Source organism: Salvelinus alpinus, chromosome 5 (genome assembly GCF_045679555.1).
Source record: "Salvelinus alpinus chromosome 5, SLU_Salpinus.1, whole genome shotgun sequence".
NCBI classification, from domain to species: Eukaryota; Metazoa; Chordata; class Actinopteri; order Salmoniformes; family Salmonidae; genus Salvelinus; species Salvelinus alpinus.
In genome coordinates this window covers 2,151,551-2,176,550 of record NC_092090.1, presented here as the reverse complement: position 1 = coordinate 2,176,550, position 25,000 = coordinate 2,151,551, and the positions used below count along the sequence as shown (strand labels likewise).

At 46.5% G+C, this 25,000-nt stretch overlaps 1 protein-coding gene across 2 annotated transcripts in view; it reads left to right on the top strand.

Annotated features, from left to right (window-relative positions):
* Positions 1-25,000, top strand: part of ntrk3b (neurotrophic tyrosine kinase, receptor, type 3b) — a 162,640-nt gene that overhangs the window by 30,219 nt on the left and 107,421 nt on the right. For both annotated transcript variants that reach the window (XM_071400341.1, XM_071400340.1), the window contains exons 3-5: positions 2,228-2,299; positions 16,365-16,433; positions 21,016-21,170. In XM_071400341.1, the coding sequence (XP_071256442.1) occupies positions 2,228-2,299; positions 16,365-16,433; positions 21,016-21,170 (296 nt within the window). The remainder of the gene's footprint in view (positions 1-2,227; positions 2,300-16,364; positions 16,434-21,015; positions 21,171-25,000) is intronic.

The following is a 25,000-nucleotide window of genomic DNA, read 5'->3' as shown; positions in this document are numbered from 1 at the left end:
TGACCAAGGCCGTGGGCGCCTGTTCATTCTCTCTGTGGTGACCAAGGCCGTGGGCGCCTGTTCATTCTCTCTGTGGTGACCAAGGCCGTGGGCGCCTGTTCGTTCTCTCTGTGGTGACCAAGGCCGTGGGCGCCTGTTCATTCTCTCTGTGGTGACCAAGGCCGTGGGCGCCTGTTCATTCTCTCTGTGGTGACCAAGGCCGTGGGCGCCTGTTCATTCTCTCTGTGGTGACCAAGGCCGTGGGCGCCTGTTCGTTCTCTCTGTGGTGACCAAGGCCGTGGGCGCCTGTTCATTCTCTCTGTGGTGACCAAGGCCGTGGGCGCCTGTTCGTTCTCTCTGTGGTGACCAAGGCCGTGGGCGCCTGTTCATTCTCTCTGTGGTGACCAAGGCCGTGGGCGCCTGTTTGCTCTCTCTGTGGTGACCAAGGCCGTGGGCGCCTGTTCGTTCTCTCTGTGGTGACCAAGGCCGTGGGCGCCTGTTCATTCTCTCTGTGGTGACCAAGGCCGTGGGCGCCTGTTTATTCTCTCTGTGGTGACCAAGGCCGTGGGCGCCTGTTCGTTCTCTCTGTGGTGACCAAGGCCGTGGGCGCCTGTTCATTCTCTCTGTGGTGACCAAGGCCGTGGGCGCCTGTTCATTCTCTCTGTGGTGATCATGGACGAGTTACTGTATTGTCACAAATCATTATTTGACCATTGAAATCAAAATCAAATCATTTTGATTTGGTCACTTTATTTGTCACATGCGCCGAATACAACACGTGTAGACCTGACTTACTTACAAGCCTTTAACCAACAGTGCAGTTCAAGAAGAGTTAAGAAAATATTTACTGAATATGTGGCTTGGGGGTAGAAGCTATTTGCGTAAATCCATGGTGATGACAAACAGGCAATGGGACATTCCCCATCCACACTGCCATTGTCCATGACCAAGCAGAATAAAACATGACCAAGCTGTTTAAACTATGACCAAGCTGATTAAAACATGACCAAGCTGATTAAAACATGACCAAGCTGATTAAAACATGACCAAGCTGATTAAACTATGACCATGCTGAATAAAACATGACCAAGCTGATTAAACTATGACCATGCTGATTAAAACATGACCAAGCTGATTAAAACATGACCAAGCTGATTAAAACATGACCAAGCTGATTAAACTATGACCATGCTGAATAAAACATGACCAAGCTGATTAAAACATGACCAAGCTGATTAAAACATGACCAAGCTGATTAAACTATGACCATGCTGAATAAAACATGACCAAGCTGATTAAACTATGACCATGCTGATTAAAACATGACCAAGCTGATTAAAACATGACCAAGCTGATTAAAACATGACCAAGCTGATTAAACTATGACCATGCTGAATAAAACATGACCAAGCTGATTAAAACATGACCAAGCTGATTAAAACATGACCAAGCTGATTAAACCATGACCATGCTGAATAAAACATGACCAAGCTGATTAAACTATGACCAAGCTGATTAAACTATGACCAAGCTGATTAAACTATGAAAAAGCTGATTAAAACATGACCAAGCTGATTAAAACATGACCAAGCTGATTAAACTATGACCAAGCAGATTAAAACATGACCAAGCTGATTAAAACATGACCAAGCTGATTAAAACATGACCAAGCTGATTAAACTATGACCAAGCTGATTAAAGACCAAGCGGATTAAAACATGACCAAGCTGATTAAACTATGACCAAGCTGATTAAACTATGACCAAGCTGATTAAAGACCAAGCGGATTAAAACATGACCACGCTGATTAAACTATGACCAAGCTGATTAAACTATGACCAAGCTGATTAAAGACCAAGCGGATTAAAACATGACCAAGCTGATTAAACTATGACCAAGCTGATTAAACTATGACCAAGCTGAATAAAGACCAAGCTGATTAAAGACCAAGCTGATTAAACTATGACCACGCTGATTAAAGACCAAGCTGATTAAAGACCAAGCTGATTAAAGACCAAGCTGAATAAAGACCAAGCTGAATAAAACATGACCACGCTGATTAAAACATGACCAAGCTGATTAAAGACCAAGCTGAATAAAACATGACCAAGCTGATTAAAGACCAAGCTAATTAAAGACCAAGCTGATTAAAACATGGGAGGACATTAGAAGACACCTGCCCTCTGATATCGTTCAGTACCAACGTTAATCACTTCTTCTCCTGTTTGTGTGTTCATGTGTCTTTCAGAACCATTATGAACTGCAGTCTGCACTCTATCCAGGCCCGGGCTTTCTCCCAGAACCCTCATCTACGATACATGTGAGTCTATAAATATGACCTGAACTTTGACTTTAGACAGAACTTCCTGCTGAACCAGAGGGACCATGGGGACGGGAACTTCCTGCTGGACCAGAGGGGACATGGGGACAGGCTATAATATAGAGTTCAGGCTGAATGTCTGTCTCTGGGTTGGTAGAGAGGCTTCTATGTCACCTGTCTCAACTATATATGAGACAACTGACCCAACTATATATGAGACAACTGACTCAACTATATATGAGACAACTGACTCACCTATATATGAGACAACTGACTCACCTATATATGAGACAACTGACCCAACTATATATGAGACAACTGACTCACCTATATATGAGACATCTGACTCAACTATATATGAGACAACTGACCCAACTATATATGAGACATCTGACTCAACTATATATGAGACAACTGACTCAACTATATATGAGACAACTGACTCAACTATATATGAGACAACTGACTCAACTATATATGAGACAACTGACCCAACTATATATGAGACATCTGACTCACCTATATATGAGACATCTGACTCACCTATATATGAGACATCTGACTCAACTATATATGAGACATCTGACTCACATATATGAGACGTCTGACTCAACTATATATGAGACAACTGACTCAAAGGACTCAACTATATATAAGACAAGCTGGTTGTGGTCAGATGTTAGATGGAGTAACAACAATGACAGGTGGTTGTGGTTAGATGTTAGATGGAGTAACAACAATGACAGCTGGTTGTGATCAGATGTTAGATGGAGTAACAACAATGACAGGTGGTTGTGGTCAGATGGAGTAACAACAATGACAGGTGGTTGTGGTTAGATGGAGTAACAACAATGACAGCTGGTTGTGGTTAGATGTTAGATGGAGTAACAACAATGACAGGTGGTTGTGGTTAGATGTTAGATGGAGTAACAACAATGACAGGTGGTTGTGGTCAGATGGAGTAACAACAATGACAGCTGGTTGTGGTCAGATGTTAGATGGAGTAAAAACAATGACAGGTGGTTGTGGTTAGATGTTAGATGGAGTAACAACAATGACAGGTGGTTGTGGTCACATGTTAGATGGAGTAACAACAATGACAGGTGGTTGTGGTCAGATGGAGTAACAACAATGACAGCTGGTTGTGGTTAGATGTTAGATGGAGTAACAACAATGACAGGTGGTTGTGGTCAGATGGAGTAACAACAATGACAGGTGGTTGTGGTCAGATGTTAGATGGAGTAACAACAATGACAGCTGGTTGTGGTCAGATGGAGTAACAACAATGACAGGTGGTTGTGGTCACATGTTAGATGGAGTAACAACAATGACAGCTGGTTGTGGTTAGATGTTAGATGGAGTAACAACAATGACAGCTGGTTGTGGTTAGATGGAGTAACAACAATGACAGCTGGTTGTGGTCAGATGTTAGATGGAGTAACAACAATGACAGCTGGTTGTGGTCAGATGTTAGATGGAGTAACAACAATGACAGTTGGTTGTGGTTAGATGGAGTAACAACAATGACAGCTGGTTGTGGTCAGATGTTAGATGGAGTAACAACAATGACAGCTGGTTGTGGTCAGATGGAGTAACAACAATGACAGGTGGTTGTGGTTAGATGTTAGATGGAGTAACAACAATGACAGCTGGTTGTGATCAGATGTTAGATGGAGTAACAACAATGACAGGTGGTTGTGGTCAGATGGAGTAACAACAATGACAGGTGGTTGTGGTTAGATGGAGTAACAACAATGATAGCTGGTTGTGGTTAGATGGAGTAACAACAATGACAGGTGGTTGTGGTCAGATGGAGTAACAACAATGCCAGCTGGTTGTGGTTAGATGGAGTAACAACAATGACAGCTGGTTGAGGTCAGATGTTAGATGGAGTAACAACAATGACAGCTGGTTGTGGTTAGATGTTAGATGGAGTAACAACAATGACAGGTGGTTGTGGTCAGATGGAGTAACAACAATGACAGGTGGTTGTGGTCAGATGTTAGATGGAGTAACAACAATGACAGCTGGTTGTGGTCAGATGGAGTAACAACAATGACAGGTGGTTGTGGTCACATGTTAGATGGAGTAACAACAATGACAGCTGGTTGTGGTTAGATGTTAGATGGAGTAACAACAATGACAGCTGGTTGTGGTTAGATGGAGTAACAACAATGACAGCTGGTTGTGGTCAGATGTTAGATGGAGTAACAACAATGACAGCTGGTTGTGGTCAGATGGAGTAACAACAATGACAGCTGGTTGTGGTTAGATGTTAGATGGAGTAACAACAATGACAGGTGGTTGTGGTTAGATGTTAGATGGAGTAACAACAATGACAGGTGGTTGTGGTTAGATGTTAGATGGAGTAACAACAATGACATGTGGTTGTGGTCAGATGGAGTAACAACAATGACAGTTGGTTGTGGTTAGATGGAGTAACAACAATGACAGCTGGTTGTGGTCAGATGTTAGATGGAGTAACAACAATGACAGCTGGTTGTGGTCAGATGGAGTAACAACAATGACAGGTGGTTGTGGTTAGATGTTAGATGGAGTAACAACAATGACAGCTGGTTGTGATCAGATGTTAGATGGAGTAACAACAATGACAGGTGGTTGTGGTCAGATGGAGTAACAACAATGACAGGTGGTTGTGGTTAGATGGAGTAACAACAATGATAGCTGGTTGTGGTTAGATGGAGTAACAACAATGACAGGTGGTTGTGGTCAGATGGAGTAACAACAATGACAGGTGGTTGTGGTCAGATGGAGTAACAACAATGACAGCTGGTTGTGGTCAGATGTTAGATGGAGTAACAACAATGACAGCTGGTTGTGGTCAGATGGAGTAACAACAATGACAGGTGGTTGTGGTCACATGTTAGATGGAGTAACAACAATGACATCTGGTTGTGGTTAGATGTTAGATGGAGTAACAACAATGACAGCTGGTTGTGGTTAGATGGAGTAACAACAATGACAGCTGGTTGTGGTCAGATGTTAGATGGAGTAACAACAATGACAGCTGGTTGTGGTCAGATGGAGTAACAACAATGACAGCTGGTTGTGGTTAGATGTTAGATGGAGTAACAACAATGACAGGTGGTTGTGGTTAGATGTTAGATGGAGTAACAACAATGACAGGTGGTTGTGGTTAGATGTTAGATGGAGTAACAACAATGACAGGTGGTTGTGGTCAGATGGAGTAACAACAATGACAGGTGGTTGTGGTCAGATGGAGTAACAACAATGACAGCTGGTTGTGGTCAGATGTTAGATGGAGTAACAACAATGACAGGTGGTTGTGGTTAGATGTTAGATGGAGTAACAACAATGACAGGTGGTTGTGGTTAGATGTTAGATGGAGTAACAACAATGACAGGTGGTTGTGGTCAGATGGAGTAACAACAATGACAGCTGGTTGTGGTTAGATGTTAGATGGAGTAACAACAATGACAGGTGGTTGTGGTCAGATGGAGTAACAACAATGACAGGTGGTTGTGGTCAGATGTTAGATGGAGTAACAACAATGACCGCTGGTTGTGGTCAGATGGAGTAACAACAATGACAGGTGGTTGTGGTCACATGTTAGATGGAGTAACAACAATGACAGCTGGTTGTGGTTAGATGTTAGATGGAGTAACAACAATGACAGCTGGTTGTGGTTAGATGGAGTAACAACAATGACAGCTGGTTGTGGTCAGATGTTAGATGGAGTAACAACAATGACAGCTGGTTGTGGTCAGATGGAGTAACAACAATGACAGTTGGTTGTGGTTAGATGGAGTAACAACAATGACAGCTGGTTGTGGTCAGATGGAGTAACAACAATGACAGCTGGTTGTGGTCAGATGGAGTAACAACAATGACAGCTGGTTGTGGTTAGATGTTAGATCGAGTAACAACAATGACAGCTGGTTGTGGTCAGATGGAGTAACAACAATGACAGCTGGTTGTGGTTAGATGTTAGATGGAGTAACAACAATGACAGCTGGTTGTGGTCAGATGGAGTAACAACAATGACAGCTGGTTGTGGTTAGATGTTAGATCGAGTAACAACAATGACAGCTGGTTGTGCTCAGATGGAGTAACAACAATGACAGGTGGTTGTGGTTAGATGTTAGATGGAGTAACAACAATGACAGCTGGTTGTGGTCAGATGTTAGATGGAGTAACAACAATGACAGTTGGTTGTGGTTAGATGGAGTAACAACAATGACAGCTGGTTGTGGTCAGATGTTAGATGGAGTAACAACAATGACAGCTGGTTGTGGTCAGATGGAGTAACAACAATGACAGTTGGTTGTGGTTAGATGTTAGATGGAGTAACAACAATGACAGCTGGTTGTGATCAGATGTTAGATGGAGTAACAACAATGACAGGTGGTTGTGGTCAGATGGAGTAACAACAATGACAGGTGGTTGTGGTTAGATGGAGTAACAACAATGATAGCTGGTTGTGGTTAGATGGAGTAACAACAATGACAGGTGGTTGTGGTCAGATGGAGTAACAACAATGCCAGCTGGTTGTGGTTAGATGGAGTAACAACAATGACAGCTGGTTGAGGTCAGATGTTAGATGGAGTAACAACAATGACAGCTGGTTGTGGTTAGATGTTAGATGGAGTAACAACAATGACAGGTGGTTGTGGTCAGATGGAGTAACAACAATGACAGGTGGTTGTGGTCAGATGTTAGATGGAGTAACAACAATGACAGCTGGTTGTGGTCAGATGGAGTAACAACAATGACAGGTGGTTGTGGTCACATGTTAGATGGAGTAACAACAATGACAGCTGGTTGTGGTTAGATGTTAGATGGAGTAACAACAATGACAGCTGGTTGTGGTTAGATGGAGTAACAACAATGACAGCTGGTTGTGGTCAGATGTTAGATGGAGTAACAACAATGACAGCTGGTTGTGGTCAGATGGAGTAACAACAATGACAGCTGGTTGTGGTTAGATGTTAGATGGAGTAACAACAATGACAGGTGGTTGTGGTTAGATGTTAGATGGAGTAACAACAATGACAGGTGGTTGTGGTTAGATGTTAGATGGAGTAACAACAATGACATGTGGTTGTGGTCAGATGGAGTAACAACAATGACAGTTGGTTGTGGTTAGATGGAGTAACAACAATGACAGCTGGTTGTGGTCAGATGTTAGATGGAGTAACAACAATGACAGCTGGTTGTGGTCAGATGGAGTAACAACAATGACAGGTGGTTGTGGTTAGATGTTAGATGGAGTAACAACAATGACAGCTGGTTGTGATCAGATGTTAGATGGAGTAACAACAATGACAGGTGGTTGTGGTCAGATGGAGTAACAACAATGACAGGTGGTTGTGGTTAGATGGAGTAACAACAATGATAGCTGGTTGTGGTTAGATGGAGTAACAACAATGACAGGTGGTTGTGGTCAGATGGAGTAACAACAATGACAGGTGGTTGTGGTCAGATGGAGTAACAACAATGACAGCTGGTTGTGGTCAGATGTTAGATGGAGTAACAACAATGACAGCTGGTTGTGGTCAGATGGAGTAACAACAATGACAGGTGGTTGTGGTCACATGTTAGATGGAGTAACAACAATGACATCTGGTTGTGGTTAGATGTTAGATGGAGTAACAACAATGACAGCTGGTTGTGGTTAGATGGAGTAACAACAATGACAGCTGGTTGTGGTCAGATGTTAGATGGAGTAACAACAATGACAGCTGGTTGTGGTCAGATGGAGTAACAACAATGACAGCTGGTTGTGGTTAGATGTTAGATGGAGTAACAACAATGACAGGTGGTTGTGGTTAGATGTTAGATGGAGTAACAACAATGACAGGTGGTTGTGGTTAGATGTTAGATGGAGTAACAACAATGACAGGTGGTTGTGGTCAGATGGAGTAACAACAATGACAGGTGGTTGTGGTCAGATGGAGTAACAACAATGACAGCTGGTTGTGGTCAGATGTTAGATGGAGTAACAACAATGACAGGTGGTTGTGGTTAGATGTTAGATGGAGTAACAACAATGACAGGTGGTTGTGGTTAGATGTTAGATGGAGTAACAACAATGACAGGTGGTTGTGGTCAGATGGAGTAACAACAATGACAGCTGGTTGTGGTTAGATGTTAGATGGAGTAACAACAATGACAGGTGGTTGTGGTCAGATGGAGTAACAACAATGACAGGTGGTTGTGGTCAGATGTTAGATGGAGTAACAACAATGACCGCTGGTTGTGGTCAGATGGAGTAACAACAATGACAGGTGGTTGTGGTCACATGTTAGATGGAGTAACAACAATGACAGCTGGTTGTGGTTAGATGTTAGATGGAGTAACAACAATGACAGCTGGTTGTGGTTAGATGGAGTAACAACAATGACAGCTGGTTGTGGTCAGATGTTAGATGGAGTAACAACAATGACAGCTGGTTGTGGTCAGATGGAGTAACAACAATGACAGTTGGTTGTGGTTAGATGGAGTAACAACAATGACAGCTGGTTGTGGTCAGATGGAGTAACAACAATGACAGCTGGTTGTGGTTAGATGTTAGATCGAGTAACAACAATGACAGCTGGTTGTGGTCAGATGGAGTAACAACAATGACAGCTGGTTGTGGTTAGATGTTAGATGGAGTAACAACAATGACAGCTGGTTGTGGTCAGATGGAGTAACAACAATGACAGCTGGTTGTGGTTAGATGTTAGATCGAGTAACAACAATGACAGCTGGTTGTGCTCAGATGGAGTAACAACAATGACAGGTGGTTGTGGTTAGATGTTAGATGGAGTAACAACAATGACAGGTGGTTGTGGTCAGATGGAGTAACAACAATGACAGGTGGTTGTGGTTAGATGGAGTAACAACAATGATAGCTGGTTGTGGTTAGATGGAGTAACAACAATGACAGGTGGTTGTGGTCAGATGGAGTAACAACAATGACAGCTGGTTGTGGTTAGATGGAGTAACAACAATGACAGCTGGTTGAGGTCAGATGTTAGATGGAGTAACAACAATGACAGCTGGTTGTGGTTAGATGTTAGATGGAGTAACAACAATGACAGGTGGTTGTGGTCAGATGGAGTAACAACAATGACAGGTGGTTGTGGTCAGATGTTAGATGGAGTAACAACAATGACAGCTGGTTGTGGTCAGATGGAGTAACAACAATGACAGGTGGTTGTGGTCACATGTTAGATGGAGTAACAACAATGACAGCTGGTTGTGGTTAGATGTTAGATGGAGTAACAACAATGACAGCTGGTTGTGGTTAGATGGAGTAACAACAATGACAGCTGGTTGTGGTCAGATGTTAGATGGAGTAACAACAATGACAGCTGGTTGTGGTCAGATGGAGTAACAACAATGACAGCTGGTTGTGGTTAGATGTTAGATGGAGTAACAACAATGACAGGTGGTTGTGGTTAGATGTTAGATGGAGTAACAACAATGACAGGTGGTTGTGGTTAGATGTTAGATGGAGTAACAACAATGACAGGTGGTTGTGGTCAGATGGAGTAACAACAATGACAGCTGGTTGTGGTCAGATGTTAGATGGAGTAACAACAATGACAGGTGGTTGTGGTTAGATGTTAGATGGAGTAACAACAATGACAGGTGGTTGTGGTCAGATGTTAGATGGAGTAACAACAATGACAGGTGGTTGTGGTCAGATGGAGTAACAACAATGACAGCTGGTTGTGGTTAGATGTTAGATGGAGTAACAACAATGACAGGTGGTTGTGGTCAGATGTTAGATGGAGTAACAACAATGACAGCTGGTTGTGGTCAGATGGAGTAACAACAATGACAGGTGGTTGTGGTCACATGTTAGATGGAGTAACAACAATGACAGCTGGTTGTGGTTAGATGTTAGATGGAGTAACAACAATGACAGCTGGTTGTGGTTAGATGGAGTAACAACAATGACAGCTGGTTGTGGTCAGATGTTAGATGGAGTAACAACAATGACAGCTGGTTGTGGTCAGATGGAGTAACAACAATGACAGTTGGTTGTGGTTAGATGTTAGATGGAGTAACAACAATGACAATTGGTTGTGGTCAGATGTTAGATGGAGTAACAACAATGACAGCTGGTTGTGGTCAGATGGAGTAACAACAATGACAGGTGGTTGTGGTCACATGTTAGATGGAGTAACAACAATGACAGCTGGTTGTGGTTAGATGTTAGATGGAGTAACAACAATGACAGCTGGTTGTGGTCAGATGGAGTAACAACAATGACAGCTGGTTGTGGTTAGATGGAGTAACAACAATGACAGCTGGTTGTGGTCAGATGTTAGATGGAGTAACAACAATGACAGCTGGTTGTGGTCAGATGGAGTAACAACAATGACAGCTGGTTGTGGTTAGATGTTAGATGGAGTAACAACAATGACAGGTGGTTGTGGTTAGATGTTAGATGGAGTAACAACATTGACAGGTGGTTGTGGTTAGATGTTAGATGGAGTAACAACAATGACAGGTGGTTGTGGTCAGATGGAGTAACAACAATGACAGGTGGTTGTGGTTAGATGTTAGATGGAGTAACAACAATGACAGGTGGTTGTGGTTAGATGTTAGATGGAGTAACAACAATGACAGGTGGTTGTGGTTAGATGTTAGATGGAGTAACAACAATGACAGCTGGTTGTGGTCAGATGTTAGATGGAGTAACAACAATGACAGGTGGTTGTGGTTAGATGTTAGATGGAGTAACAACAATGACAGCTGGTTGTGGTCAGATGGAGTAACAACAATGACAGCTGGTTGTGGTTAGATGTTAGATGGAGTAACAACAATGACAGGTGGTTGTGGTCAGATGGTGTAACAACAATGACAGGTGGTTGTGGTTAGATGTTAGATGGAGTAACAACAATGACAGGTGGTTGTGGTTAGATGTTAGATGGAGTAACAACAATGACAGGTGGTTGTGGTTAGATGTTACATGTAACTAGTGGTGAGATACAAACAATTTCTGTGGCAGAGATCACACAGGTCAGATAAGACTTTCTCATTTGTATAGAACCAATGACTGTGAAAGCCCCCTTCCTCTCCCATCCTCTTAGCTCCCCCTGCCGAGACCCCCCCATCCTCTCCCTCAGCCTCTCCCCTCATTCTCCCCCTGCATCCCTCCACCCCCCAGCCTCTCCTTCAGTCTCCTCTCAGTCTCCCCCGCCCTCCCTCTGCCACCTCAGCCCCCCCATCCTCTCCCTCAGTCTCCCTTCAGTCTCCCTCTGCATCCTTCCACCCTCCTAGCCTCTCCTTCAGTCTCCTCTCAGTCTCCCCCGCCCTCCCTCTGCCACCTCAGCCCCCCCATCCTCTCCCTCAGTCTCCCTTCAGTCTCCCTCTGCATCCTTCCACCCTCCTAGCCTCTCCTTCAGTCTCCCCCGGCCTCCCGACTACCACCTCAGCCTCTCACCCAGCCTCCCTTCAGTCTCCCCCGGCCTCCCTCTGCCACCTCATTCTCACACCCAGCATCCCTTCAGTCTCCCTCTGCATCTCATCCCCCCTCCCCCCTCTCATTGCCTCATTGCCAGGCCTGCTGCTCACTGACTGATAGATGGTTATCTGGGTGAGCCCCCCCCAGCCACTCCCTCAGCCTCTCCCCAGCCTCCCTTCAGTCTCCCTCTAGACACTAGTACAGGGCTGACACTGTGTTCACACAACCCACCCCCCCCCCCCTTTCCTGCCTCCCACAGCCTCCCTCTTAGACAGCATCACAAAATGCACCCTATTCCCTAAATAGGGCCCTATTGCCATTGGCCCTGGTCAAAAGTAGTGCACTATATAGGGAATAGGGTGCCATTTGGGATGCTGACTAGTCTGGCGCTGATAGACACTAGTACAGGGCTGACACTGTGTACACAGTGGCAGAGAGGTCCAACACTGACCTGTCAATCACCACAACCCCAGAAACCCCTGATCTGTTTGGACAAGTGGAGACGGGTTTCACAGCAGAGCAGATTGCTATTTACTGTGCCGGTCTGGACTGGGATATTCTATTTACTGATTGGGTCTGGACTGGGATATTCTATTTACTGATTGGGTCTGGACTGGGATATTCTCTTCACTGATTGGGTCTGGACTGAGATTCTCTTCACTGATTGGGTCTGGACTGGGATATTCTCTTCACTGATTGGGTCTGGACTGGGATATTCTCTTCACTGATTGGGTCTGGACTGGGATATTCTCTTCACTGATTGGGTCTGGACTGGGATATTCTCTTCACTGATTGGGTCTGGACTGGGATATTCTCTTCACTGATTGGGTCTGGACTGGGATATTCTCTTCACTGATTGGGTCTGGACTGGGATATTCTCTTCACTGATTGGGTCTGGACTGGGATATTCTCTTCACTGATTGGGTCTGGACTGGGATATTCTCTTCACTGATTGGGTCTGGACTGGGATATTCTCTTCACTGATTGGGTCTGGACTGGGATATTCTCTTCACTGATTGGGTCTGGACTGGGATATTCTCTTCACTGATTGGGTCTGGACTGGGATATTCTCTTCACTGATTGGGTCTGGACTGGGATATTCTCTTCACTGATTGGGTCTGGACTGGGATATTCTCTTCACTGATTGGGTCTGGACTGGGATATTCTCTTCACTGATTGGGTCTGGACTGGGATATTCTCTTCACTGATTGGGTCTGGACTGGGATATTCTCTTCACTGATTGGGTCTGGACTGGGATATTCTCTTCACTGATTGGGTCTGGACTGGGATATTCTCTTCACTGATTGGGTCTGGACTGGGATATTCTCTTCACTGATTGGGTCTGGACTGGGATATTCTCTTCACTGATTGGGTCTGGACTGGGATATTCTCTTCACTGATTGGGTCTGGACTGGGATATTCTCTTCACTGACTGGGTCTGGACTGGGATATTCTCTTCACTGATTGGGTCTGGACTGAGATATTCTCTTCACTGATTGGGTCTGGACTGAGATATTCTCTTCACTGATTGGGTCTGGACTGAGATATTCTCTTCACTGATTGGGTCTGGACTGAGATATTCTCTTCACTGATTGGGTCTGGACTGAGATATTCTCTTCACTGATTGGGTCTGGACTGAGATATTCTCTTCACTGATTGGGTCTGGACTGGGATATTCTCTTCACTGATTGGGTCTGGACTGGGATATTCTCTTCACTGATTGGGTCTGGACTGGGATATTCTCTTCACTGATTGGGTCTGGACTGAGATATTCTCTTCACTGATTGGGTCTGGACTGAGGTATTCTCTTCACTGATTGGGTCTGGACTGAGATATTCTCTTCACTGATTGGGTCTGGACTGAGATATTCTCTTCACTGATTGGGTCTGGACTGAGATATTCTCTTCACTGATTGGGTCTGGACTGAGATATTCTCTTCACTGATTGGGTCTGGACTGAGATATTCTCTTCACTGATTGGGTCTGGACTGAGATATTCTCTTCACTGATTGGGTCTGGACTGGGATATTCTCTTCACTGATTGGGTCTGGACTGAGATATGTCTTCACGCCTCTCCTCTGGCTGTTCTGATCTCCTCCTGCTCTCACTTTGGGAGAGACAGGGGGAGGGAGAGGTAGGGAGGGACATAGGGGGTGGGAGGGAGAGACAGGGGGAGGAAGGAGAGACAGGGGGAGGGAGAGGTAGGGAGGGACATAGGGGGTGGGAGGGAGAGGCGTGAAGCGGTAGGTAGGGAGAGTGGGAGAGGAAGGAAGGGAAGGAGAGACAGGGAGGGAAGGAGAGACAGGGAGAGGAAGAGGTATGGAGGGACTGAAGGAGAGAGGGGAAGAGAGGGATGAGGGAGAGAGAGACAGGGAGAGGAAGAAGGAGGAAGGAAGGGAAATTGAGGAGACAGAGGGAGTGAGACACATGGAGACAGAGCGAGACAGAGCGATAGAGAGAGTGCGAGACAGACAGACAGAGCGAACGAGAGACAGACAGACAGAGCGAACGAGAGACAGACAGACAGAGCGAGCGAGAGACAGACAGACAGAGCGAGCGAGAGACAGACAGACAGAGCGATAGAGAGAGAGAGTGCGAGACAGACAGACAGACAGAGCGAGAGACAGACAGACAGAGCAAGCGAGAGACCGACAGAAAGACAGACAGAGCGAGACAGACAGACAGAGCGAGCGAGAGACAGACAGACAGACAGACAGACAGAGCGAGACAGACAGAGAGACAGAGAAACAATCTGGACCCAAGTGCAGACTGTGTGAAGTAACAAGGTTTATTGTAACCACAGGGGCAGGCAAACAACAGGTCAGGTCAGGGGTCGATCATCCAGAGCCTAGATACAGGACTGCAGGCAGGCAAACGACAGGTCAAGGTCAGGGGTCGATCATCCAGAGCCTAGATACAGGACTGCAGGCAGGCAAACGACAGGTCAAGGCAGGCAGGGGTCGATAATCCAGAGCCTAGATACAGGACTGCAGGCAGGCAAACGACAGGTCAAGGCAGGCAGGGGTCGATAATCCAGAGCCTAGATACAGGACTGCAGGCAGGCAAACGACAGGTCAAGGCAGGCAGGGGTCGATAATCCAGAGCCTAGATACAGGACTGCAGGCAGGCAAACGACAGGTCAAGGCAGGCAGGGGTCGATAATCCAGAGCCTAGATACAGGACTGCAGGCAGGCAAACGACAGGTCAAGGCAGGCAGGGGTCGATAATCCAGAGCCTAGATACAGGACTGCAGGCAGGCAAACGACAGGTCAAGGCAGGCAGGGGTCGATAATCCAGAGCCTAGATACAGGACTGCAGGCAGGGGTCAGGTGGAGGGTACAGGGTCAGGACAGGCAGTGGTCAGGTGGGCGGGGTCAGGACAGGCAGTGGTCAGGTGGAGGGTACAGGGTCAGGACAGGCAGTGGTCAGGTGGGCGGGGCCAGGACAGGCAGTGGTCAGGTGGAGGGTACAGGGTCAGGACAGGCAGTGGTCAGGTGGAGGGTACAGGGTCAGGACAGGCAGTGGTCAGGTGGAGGGTACAGGGTCAGGACAGGCAGTGGTCAGGTGGAGGGTACAGGGTCAGGACAGGCAGTGGTCAGGTGGAGGGTACAGGGTCAGGACAGGCAGTGGTCAGGTGGCGGGTACAGGGTCAGGACAGGCAGTGGTCAGGTGGAGGGTACAGGGTCAGGACAGGCAGTGGTCAGGTGGCGGGTACAGGGTCAGGACAGGCAGTGGTCAGGTGGAGGGTACAGGGTCAGGACAGGCAGTGGTCAGGTGGGCGGGGCCAGGACAGGCAGTGGTCAGGTGGAGGGTACAGGGTCAGGACAGGCAGTGGTCAGGTGGAGGGTACAGGGTCAGGACAGGCAGTGGTCAGGTGGCGGGTACAGGGTCAGGACAGGCAGTGGTCAGGTGGGCGGGGCCAGGACAGGCAGTGGTCAGGTGGCGGGTACAGGGTCAGGACAGGCAGTGGTCAGGTGGGCGGGGCCAGGACAGGCAGTGGTCAGGTGGAGGGTACAGGGTCAGGACAGGCAGTGGTCAGGTGGGCGGGGCCAGGACAGGCAGTGGTCAGGTGGAGGGTACAGGGTCAGGACAGGCAGTGGTCAGGTGGGCGGGGCCAGGACAGGCAGTGGGCGGGTGGCGGGTACAAAGTACTAAGTCTAAATCTATATTTTTGTAATAACATACTCTCTCTCTGTCTCTGTCTCTGTCTCTCTTTTTGTCTCTCTTTCTCTGTCTCTCTTTTTGTCTCTCTCTTTGTCTCTCTTTTTGTCTCTCTCTTTGTCTCTCTCTTTGTCTCTCTCTTTGTCTCTCTCTTTGTCTCTCTCTTTGTCTCTCTCTTTGTCTCTCTCTTTGTCTCTCTCTCTCTCTCTCTCTCTCTCTCTCTCTCTCTCTGTCTCTGTCTCTGTCTCTGTCTCTGTCTCTGTCTCTGTCTCTGTCTCTGTCTCTGTCTCTGTCTCTGTCTCTGTCTCTGTCTCTGTCTCTCTCTATCTCTGTCTCTGTCTCTCTCTCTCTTCTCTCTCTCTGTCTCTCTCTCTCTCTCTGTCTCTCTCTCTCTCTTCTCTCTCTCTTCTCTCTCTCTGTCTCTTTCTCTCTGTCTCTCTCGCTCTCTCTCTCTCTCTAGAAACCTATCCAAGAACCCTCTGACCACGTTGTCCTGGCAACTGTTCCAGAATCTGCATCTCTCTGAGCTGTAAGTTACATTCTCATTCCAGCTGAAGTGTGTGTGTGTGTTCGTGTGTTTCAGAACCTGCACACAGCAAAACAACCACGTAAAACACAGCACACTGTCTGTGTGAGTCTCAAACAGCACCTTGTTCTGTATATAGTCCCATAGAGCTCTGGTCTAAAGTAGTGCACTATATAGGGAATAGGGTGCCATAGGGCCCTGGACTAAAGTAGTGCACTATATAGGGAATAGGGTGCCAATATGGAGCCATTTGGGACACAGACATTATACCTGCCTTACAGTGGTGGGAGCCACTGAATAGGAACTTATGATTGATAGTCTAATCATTAATCTACCAATGACCTTCATTACTACAGTATAATCATCCTCATATCTTAAACTACCTGTTTTCCTGTTACAGTATAATGTGTTTACAGGAGGCTGGGCGGTGTGGTGTTTGACTGTGGTTGTGATGTGTTTACAGGAGGCTGGACGGTGTGGTGGTTGACTGTGGTTGTGATGTGTTTACAGGAGGCTGGACGGTGTGGTGGTTGACTGTGGTTGTGATGTGTTTACAGGAGGCTGGACGGTGTGGTGGTTGACTGTGGTTGTGATGTGTTTACAGGAGGCTGGACGGTGTGGTGTTTGACTGTGGTTGTGATGTGTTTACAGGAGGCTGGACGGTGTGGTGGTTGACTGTGGTTGTGATGTGTTTACAGGAGGCTGGACGGTGTGGTGTTTGACTGTGGTTGTGATTTGTTTACAGGAGGCTGGACGATGTGGTGTTTGACTGTGGTTGTGATGTGTTTACAGGAGGCTGGACGGTGTGGTGTTTGACTGTGGTTGTGACGTGTTTATGTTTACAGGAGGCTGGACGGTGTGGTGGTTGACTGTGGTTGTGATGTGTTTACAGGAGGCTGGACGGTGTGGTGTTTGACTGTGGTTGTGACGTGTTTACAGGAGGCTGGATGGTGTGGTGTTTGACTGTGGTTGTGATTTGTTTACAGGAGGCTGGACGGTGTGGTGTTTGACTGTGGTTGTGACGTGTTTATGTTTACAGGAGGCTGGACGGTGTGGTGGTTGACTGTGGTTGTGACGTGTTTACAGGAGGCTGGACGGTGTGCTGTTTGAGTGTGGTTGTGATGTGTTTACAGGAGGCTGGACGGTGTGCTGTTTGACTGTGGTTGTGACGTGTTTACAGGAGGCTGGACGGTGTGGTGGTTGACTGTGGTTGTGATGTGTTTACAGGAGGCTGGGCGGTGTGGTGTTTGACTGTGGTTGTGATGTGTTTACAGGAGGCTGGATGGTGTGGTGTTTGACTGTGGTTGTGATGTGTTTACAGGAGGCTGGACGGTGTGGTGTTTGAGTGTGGTTGTGATGTGTTTACAGGAGGCTGGACGGTGTGCTGTTTGACTGTGGTTGTGACGTGTTTACAGGAGGCTGGACGGTGTGGTGGTTGACTGTGGTTGTGACGTGTTTACAGGAGGCTGGATGGTGTGGTGTTTGACTGTGGTTGTGATGTGTTTACAGGAGGCTGGACGGTGTGGTGGTTGACTGTGGTTGTGATGTGTTTACAGGAGGCTGGGCGGTGTGGTGTTTGACTGTGGTTGTGATGATTTTACAGGAGGCTGGATGGTGTGGTGTTTGACTGTGGTTGTGATGTGTTTACAGGAGGCTGGACGGTGTGGTGGTTGACTGTGGTTGTGATGTGTTTACAGGAGGCTGGGCGGTGTGGTGTTTGACTGTGGTTGTGATGTGTTTACAGGAGGCTGGATGGTGTGGTGTTTGACTGTGGTTGTGATGTGTTTACAGGAGGCTGGACGGTGTGGTGTTTGAGTGTGGTTGTGATGTGTTTACAGGAGGCTGGACGGTGTGCTGTTTGACTGTGGTTGTGACGTGTTTACAGGAGGCTGGACGGTGTGGTGGTTGACTGTGGTTGTGACGTGTTTACAGGAGGCTGGATGGTGTGGTGTTTGACTGTGGTTGTGATGTGTTTACAGGAGGCTGGACGGTGTGGTGTTTGACTGTGGTTGTGACGTGTTTATGTTTACAGGAGGCTGGACGGTGTGGTGGTTGACTGTGGTTGTGACGTGTTTACAGGAGGCTGGACGGTGTGCTGTTTGAGTGTGGTTGTGATGTGTTTACAGGAGGCTGGACGGTATGCTGTTTGACTGTGGTTGTGACGTGTTTACAGAAGGCTGGATGGTGTGGTGTTTGACTGTGGTTGTGATGTGTTTACAGGAGGCTGGACGGTGTGGTAGTTGACTGTGGCTGTGACGTGTTTACAGGAGGCTGGACGGTGTGGTGGTGACTGTGGTTGTGATGTGCTTACAGGAGGCTGGACGGTGTGGTGGTTGACTGTGGTTGTGACGTGTTTACAGGAGGCTGGACGGTGTGCTGTTTGAGTGTGGTTGTGATGTGTTTACAGGAGGCTGGACGGTGTGCTGGTTGACTGTGGTTGTGACGTGTTTACAGGAGGCTGGACGGTGTGGTGGTTGACTGTGGTTGTGACGTGTTTACAGGAGGCTGGATGGTGTGGTGTTTGACTGTGGTTGTGATGTGTTTACAGGAGGCTGGACGGTGTGGTGTTTGACTGTGGTTGTGACGTGTTTATGTTTACAGGAGGCTGGACGGTGTGGTGGTTGACTGTGGTTGTGAAGTGTTTACAGGAGGCTGGACGGTGTGGTGGTTGACTGTGGTTGTGACGTGTTTACAGAAGGCTGGATGGTGTGGTGTTTCACTGTGGTTGTGATGTGTTTACAGGAGGCTGGACAGTGTGCTGTTTGACTGTGGTTGTGACGTGTTTACAGGAGGCTGGATGGTGTGGTGTTTGACTGTGGTTGTGATGTGTTTACAGGAGGCTGGACGCTGTGGTGGTTGACTGTGGTTGTGACGTGTTTACAGGAGGCTGGACGGTGTGGTGGTTGACTGTGGCTGTGACGTGTTTACAGGAGGCTGGACGGTGTGGTGGTTGACTGTGGTTGTGACGTGTTTACAGGAGGCTGGACAGTGTGGTGGTTGACTGTGGTTGTGATGTGTTTACAGGAGGCTGGACGGTGTGGTGGTTGACTGTGGTTGTGTTAATGTTTACAGGAGGCTGGACGGTGTGGTGGTTGACTGTGGTTGTGACGTGTTTACAGGAGGCTGGACGGTGTGGTGGTTGACTGTGGTTGTGACGTGTTTACAGGAGGCTGGACGGTGTGGTGGTTGACTGTGGTTGTGATGTGTTTACAGGAGGCTGGACGGTGTGGTAGTTGACTGTGGCTGTGACGTGTTTACAGGAGGCTGGACGGTGTGGTGGTGACTGTGGTTGTGATGTGCTTACAGGAGGCTGGACGGTGTGGTGGTTGACTGTGGTTGTGACGTGTTTACAGGAGGCTGGATGGTGTGGTGTTTGACTGTGGTTGTGACGTGTTTACAGGAGGCTGGATGGTGTGGTGGTTGACTGTGGCTGTGACGTGTTTACAGGAGGCTGGACGGTGTGGTGGTGACTGTGGTTGTGATGTGCTTACAGGAGGCTGGACGGTGTGGTGGTTGACTGTGGTTGTGATGTGTTTACAGGAGGCTGGACGCTGTGGTGGTTGACTGTGGTTGTGACGTGTTTACAGGAGGCTGGACGGTGTGGTGGTTGACTGTGGTTGTGATGTGTTTACAGGAGGCTGGACGGTGTGGTGGTTGACTGTGGCTGTGATGTGTTTACAGGAGGCTGGACGGTGTGGTGGTTGACTGTGGTTGTGATGTGTTTACAGGAGGCTGGTTTGGTGTGGTGGTTGACTGTGGTTGTGTTTATGTTTACAGGAGGCTGGACGGTGTGGTGGTTGACTGTGGTTGTGATGTGTTTACAGGAGGCTGGACGGTGTGGTGGTTGACTGTGGTTGTGTTTATGTTTACAGGAGGCTGGACGGTGTGGTGGTTGACTGTGGTTGTGATGTGTTTACAGGAGGCTGGGCGGTGTGGTGGTTGACTGTGGTGGTGTTTATGTTTACAGGAGGCTGGACGGTGTGGTGGTTGACTGTGGTTGTGATGTGTTTACAGGAGGCTGGACGGTGTGGTGGTTGACTGTGGTTGTGACGTGTTTACAGGAGGCTGGACGGTGTGGTGGTTGACTGTGGTTGTGATGTGTTTACAGGAGGCTGGACGGTGTGGTGGTTGACTGTGGTTGTGATGTGTTTACAGGAGGCTGGACGGTGTGGTGGTTGACTGTGGTTGTGATGTGTTTACAGGAGGCTGGACGGTGTGGTGGTTGACTGTGGTTGTGACGTGTTTATGTTTACAGGAGGCTGGACGGTGTGGTGGTTGACTGTGGTTGTGTTTATGTTTACAGGAGGCTGGACGGTGTGGTGTTTGACTGTGGTTGTGATGTGTTTACAGGAGGCTGGACGGTGTGGTGGTTGACTGTGGTTGTGACGTGTTTACAGGAGGCTGGACGGTGTGGTGGTTGACTGTGGTTGTGATGTGTTTACAGGAGGTTGGACGGTGTGGTGGTTGACTGTGGTTGTGATGTGTTTACAGGAGGCTGGACGGTGTGGTGGTTGACTGTGGTTGTGATGTGTTTACAGGAGGCTGGACGGTGTGGTGTTTGACTGTGGTTGTGATGTGTTTACAGGAGGCTGGACAGTGTGGTGTTTGACTGTGGTTGTGACGTGCGTTGGATCCAGCTTTGGCAGCAGAGAGGAGAGGCGGGGCTTCACACCCAGATGCTCTTCTGCAGAAACGGGGCCTTTAAGATACGACTGCAGAACATGTACATCACCTTATGTGGTAAGGGAACACACACGCACGCACGCACGCACGCACGCACGCACGCACGCACACACACACACACACACACACACACACACACACACACACACGCACGCACACACACAGGATCATGCTTGCACACACACACACACACACACACACACACACGCACGCACACACACAGTATCATGCTTACACACACACACACACACACACACACACACACACACACACACACACACACACACACACACACACACACACACACACACACACACACACACACACACACACACGCACACACACAGTATCATGCTTGCACACACACACACACACACACACACACACACACGCACACACGCACACACGCAGTATCATGCTTGCACACACACACACACACACACACACACACACACACACACACACACACACATATATAAAGTGCATTCGAAAAGTATTCAGACACCTTGACTTTTTTGCAAAAAAACAAACAAAATAAATATGAAATATCACATTTACATAAGTATTTTTTGCACCTGTGCCAGCTATTACAGCATTGATTCTTCTTGGGTATGATGCTACAAGCTTGGCACACCTGTATTTGGGGAGTTTCTCTGATTCTTCTCTGCAGATCCTCTCTGTCAGGTTGGATGGGGAGCGTCGCTGCACAGCTATTTTCAGGTCTCTCCAGAGATATTCAATCGGGTTCAAGTCCGGGCTCTGGCTGGGCCACTCAAGGACATTCAGAGACTTGTCCCGAAACCACACAGTGATCTGCTGCTCTCTCTCTCTCTCTCTCTCTCTCTCTAAATTCTTTGTGGGTCTGTGTAATCTGAGGCAAATAATTGTCTCTAGTATGGTCATACATTTGTCAGCTTTGTTTCCACATGTGCAGTGTGCACATAGTCTGTCTTCACTTGGGAGCCAAGTCTGCCTACAGTGGCCTTTCTCAATAGCAAAGCTATGCTCACTGAGTCTGTACATAGTCAAAGCTTTCCTTAAGTTTGGGTCAGTCACAATGGTCAGGTATTCTACCACTGTGTACTCTCTGTTTAGGGCCAAATAGCATTCTAGTTTGCTCTGTTTTTTTTGTTAATTCTTTCCAATGTGTCAAGTAATTATCATTTTTTTCTTGGGTCTAATTGTGTTGCTGTCCTGGGGCTCTGTGGGGTCTGTTTGTGTTTGTGAACCGAGCTCCAGGACCAGCTTGCTGTAGGTAATGGCCTTGATATGGAAGGTTTGGGAATCACTTCCTTTTAATTTGAGTATTTAATGGCTTTTGTGGATTTTGAAATTTAGTGGGTATCGACCTAATTCTGCTCTGCATTATTTTGTGTTTGTTCCATTATGTGATTTCTTGGTTGGTGAGCGGACCCCAGACCTCACAACCATAAAGGCAATGGGTTCTATAACTGATTCAAGTATTTTTATCCAGATCCTAATTGGTATGTCTAATTTTATGTTCCTTTAAATGGCATAGAAGGTCCTTCTTGCCTTGTCTCTCAGATCGTTCACAGCTGTGTGGAATTTACCTGTGGCGCTGATGTTAAGGCCAATGTATGTATAGTTTTTTGTGTGCTCTAGGGCAACGGTGTCTAGATGGAATTTGTATTCGTGGTCCTGGCAACTGGACCTTTTATGGAACACCATTATGTTTGTCTTACTGAGATTTACTGTCAGGGCCCCGGTCTGACAGAATCTGTGCAGAATATCTAGGTGCTGCTGTAGGCCCTCCTTGGTTGGGGACAGAAGCACCAGATAATCAGCAAACAGTAGACATTTGACTTCAGATTCTAGTAGGGTGAGGCCGGGTGCTGCAGACTGTTCTAGTGCCCTAATTGATTATATATGTTGAAGAGGGTGTGCGTACGTTGTCTGTCGTACAGCAATTTTACATTTGCTCAGTACATTGTTTTCACTAATTCCCGAGTCTGCTGTTAATGATAATGCAGAGGATTTTCCCAAGGTTGCTGTTGACTCATATCCCACGGTAGTTATTGGGTTCAAATGTGTCTTCACTTTTGTGGATTGGGGTGATCAGTCCTTGGTTCTAAATATTGGGGGAAGATGCCAGAGCTGAGGATGATGTTAAAACTTCTTCGGGATTGATGTCCCGTCCACAGGACGGTTGAGTAAGTAACAAGAAAATTTCCCAGGACATAGACATATCTGATATTGGCAGAAAGCTTAAATTCTTGTTTATCTAACTGCACTGTCCAATTTATAGTAGCTATTACAGTGAAAGAATACCATGAGGAGAGTGCACAATTTTGAACATGAAAAGTTATTAATAGACAAATTAGGCATATTTGGGAAGTCTTGATACATTTTGAACAGAAATGCAATGGCTGATTGGATCAGTATAAAACTTTGCACATACACTGCTGTCATCTAGTGGCCAAAATCTAAATTGCACCTGGGATAGAATAATACATTATTGCCTTTCTCTTGCATTTCAAAGATGATGGTATAAAAAAAATACTAAAGAACGGTTGATTTTTTTCTTCGTATTATCTTTTACCAGATCTATTGTGTTATATTCTCCTACATTCCTTTCACATTTCCACAAACTTCAAAGTGTTTCCTTTCAAATGGTATCACGAATATGCATACCCTTGCTTCAGGGCCTGAGCTACAGGCAGTTAGATTTGGGTATGACATTTTAGGCGAAAATTTAAAAAAAGGGATGGATCCTTAAAGAGTTTAAAACTTCTCTAGGGTCTGTGGAACGCTACCTGTAAACAAAAACACCTGGCCAACATCCAGTGAAATTGCAGAGCGCCAAGTTCAAAAACAGAAATACTCATAAAAATTCATAAAACATACAAGTGTTATACATCGGCTTAAAGATGAACTTCTTGTTAATACAACCGCTGTGTCAGATTTCAAAAAGGCTTTACGGCGAAAGCATACCATGCGATTATCTGAGAACAGAGCCCAGCAGACAAATCATTACAAACAGTAACCAGACAAGAATAGGAGTAACAAAAGTCAGAAATAGCGATAAAATGTATCACTTACCTTTGATAATCTTCATATAGTTGCATTCACAAGACTCCCTGTTACTCAATAAATGTTTGTTTTGTTCGATAAAGTCTCTCTTTATATTCAAAAACCTTCGTGCGTTTTGTTCAGTAATCCACAGGCTCAAAGGCAGTCACAACAGACAGACAAAAAATCCCAAAAGTATCAGTAAAGTTCGTAGAAACATGTCAAACGATGTTTATAATCAATCCTCAGGTTGTTTTTAGTCATAATAATCGATAATATTTTCAACTGGACAATAACGTCGTCAATATAAAAGGTAAACAAGAAAGGCGAGCTCTCGGTCGTGTGCAGGAAACAGCTCTGGGGACTTTCCCAGACCACTCATTCAGAGTGCTCTTACTCCCTCATTTTTCAGAATACAAGCCTGAAACAATTTCTAAAGACTGTTGACATGTAGTGGAAGCCATAGGAACTGCAATTTGAGTCCTAAGTCAATGGATACTGTAATGGCATTCAATAGAAAACTACAAACATAAAAACATCCCACTTCCTGGATGGATTTTTCTCAAGTTCTTGCCTACCATATCAGTTCTGTTCTACTCACAGACATTATTTTAACAGTTTTGGAAACTTCAGAGTGTTTTCTATCGGAATCTACCAATTATATGCACATCCTAGCTTCTGGGCCTGAGTAGCAGGCAGTTTACTTTGGGCACGCTTTTCATCTGGAGGTGAAAATAGTGCCCCCTACCCTCGGGGCGGCAGGTAGCCTACTGGTTAGAGTGTTGGGTCAGTAACCGTAAGGTTGCTAGATCGAATCCCTGAGTTGACAAGGTAAAAATCTGTTGTTCTGCCTCTGA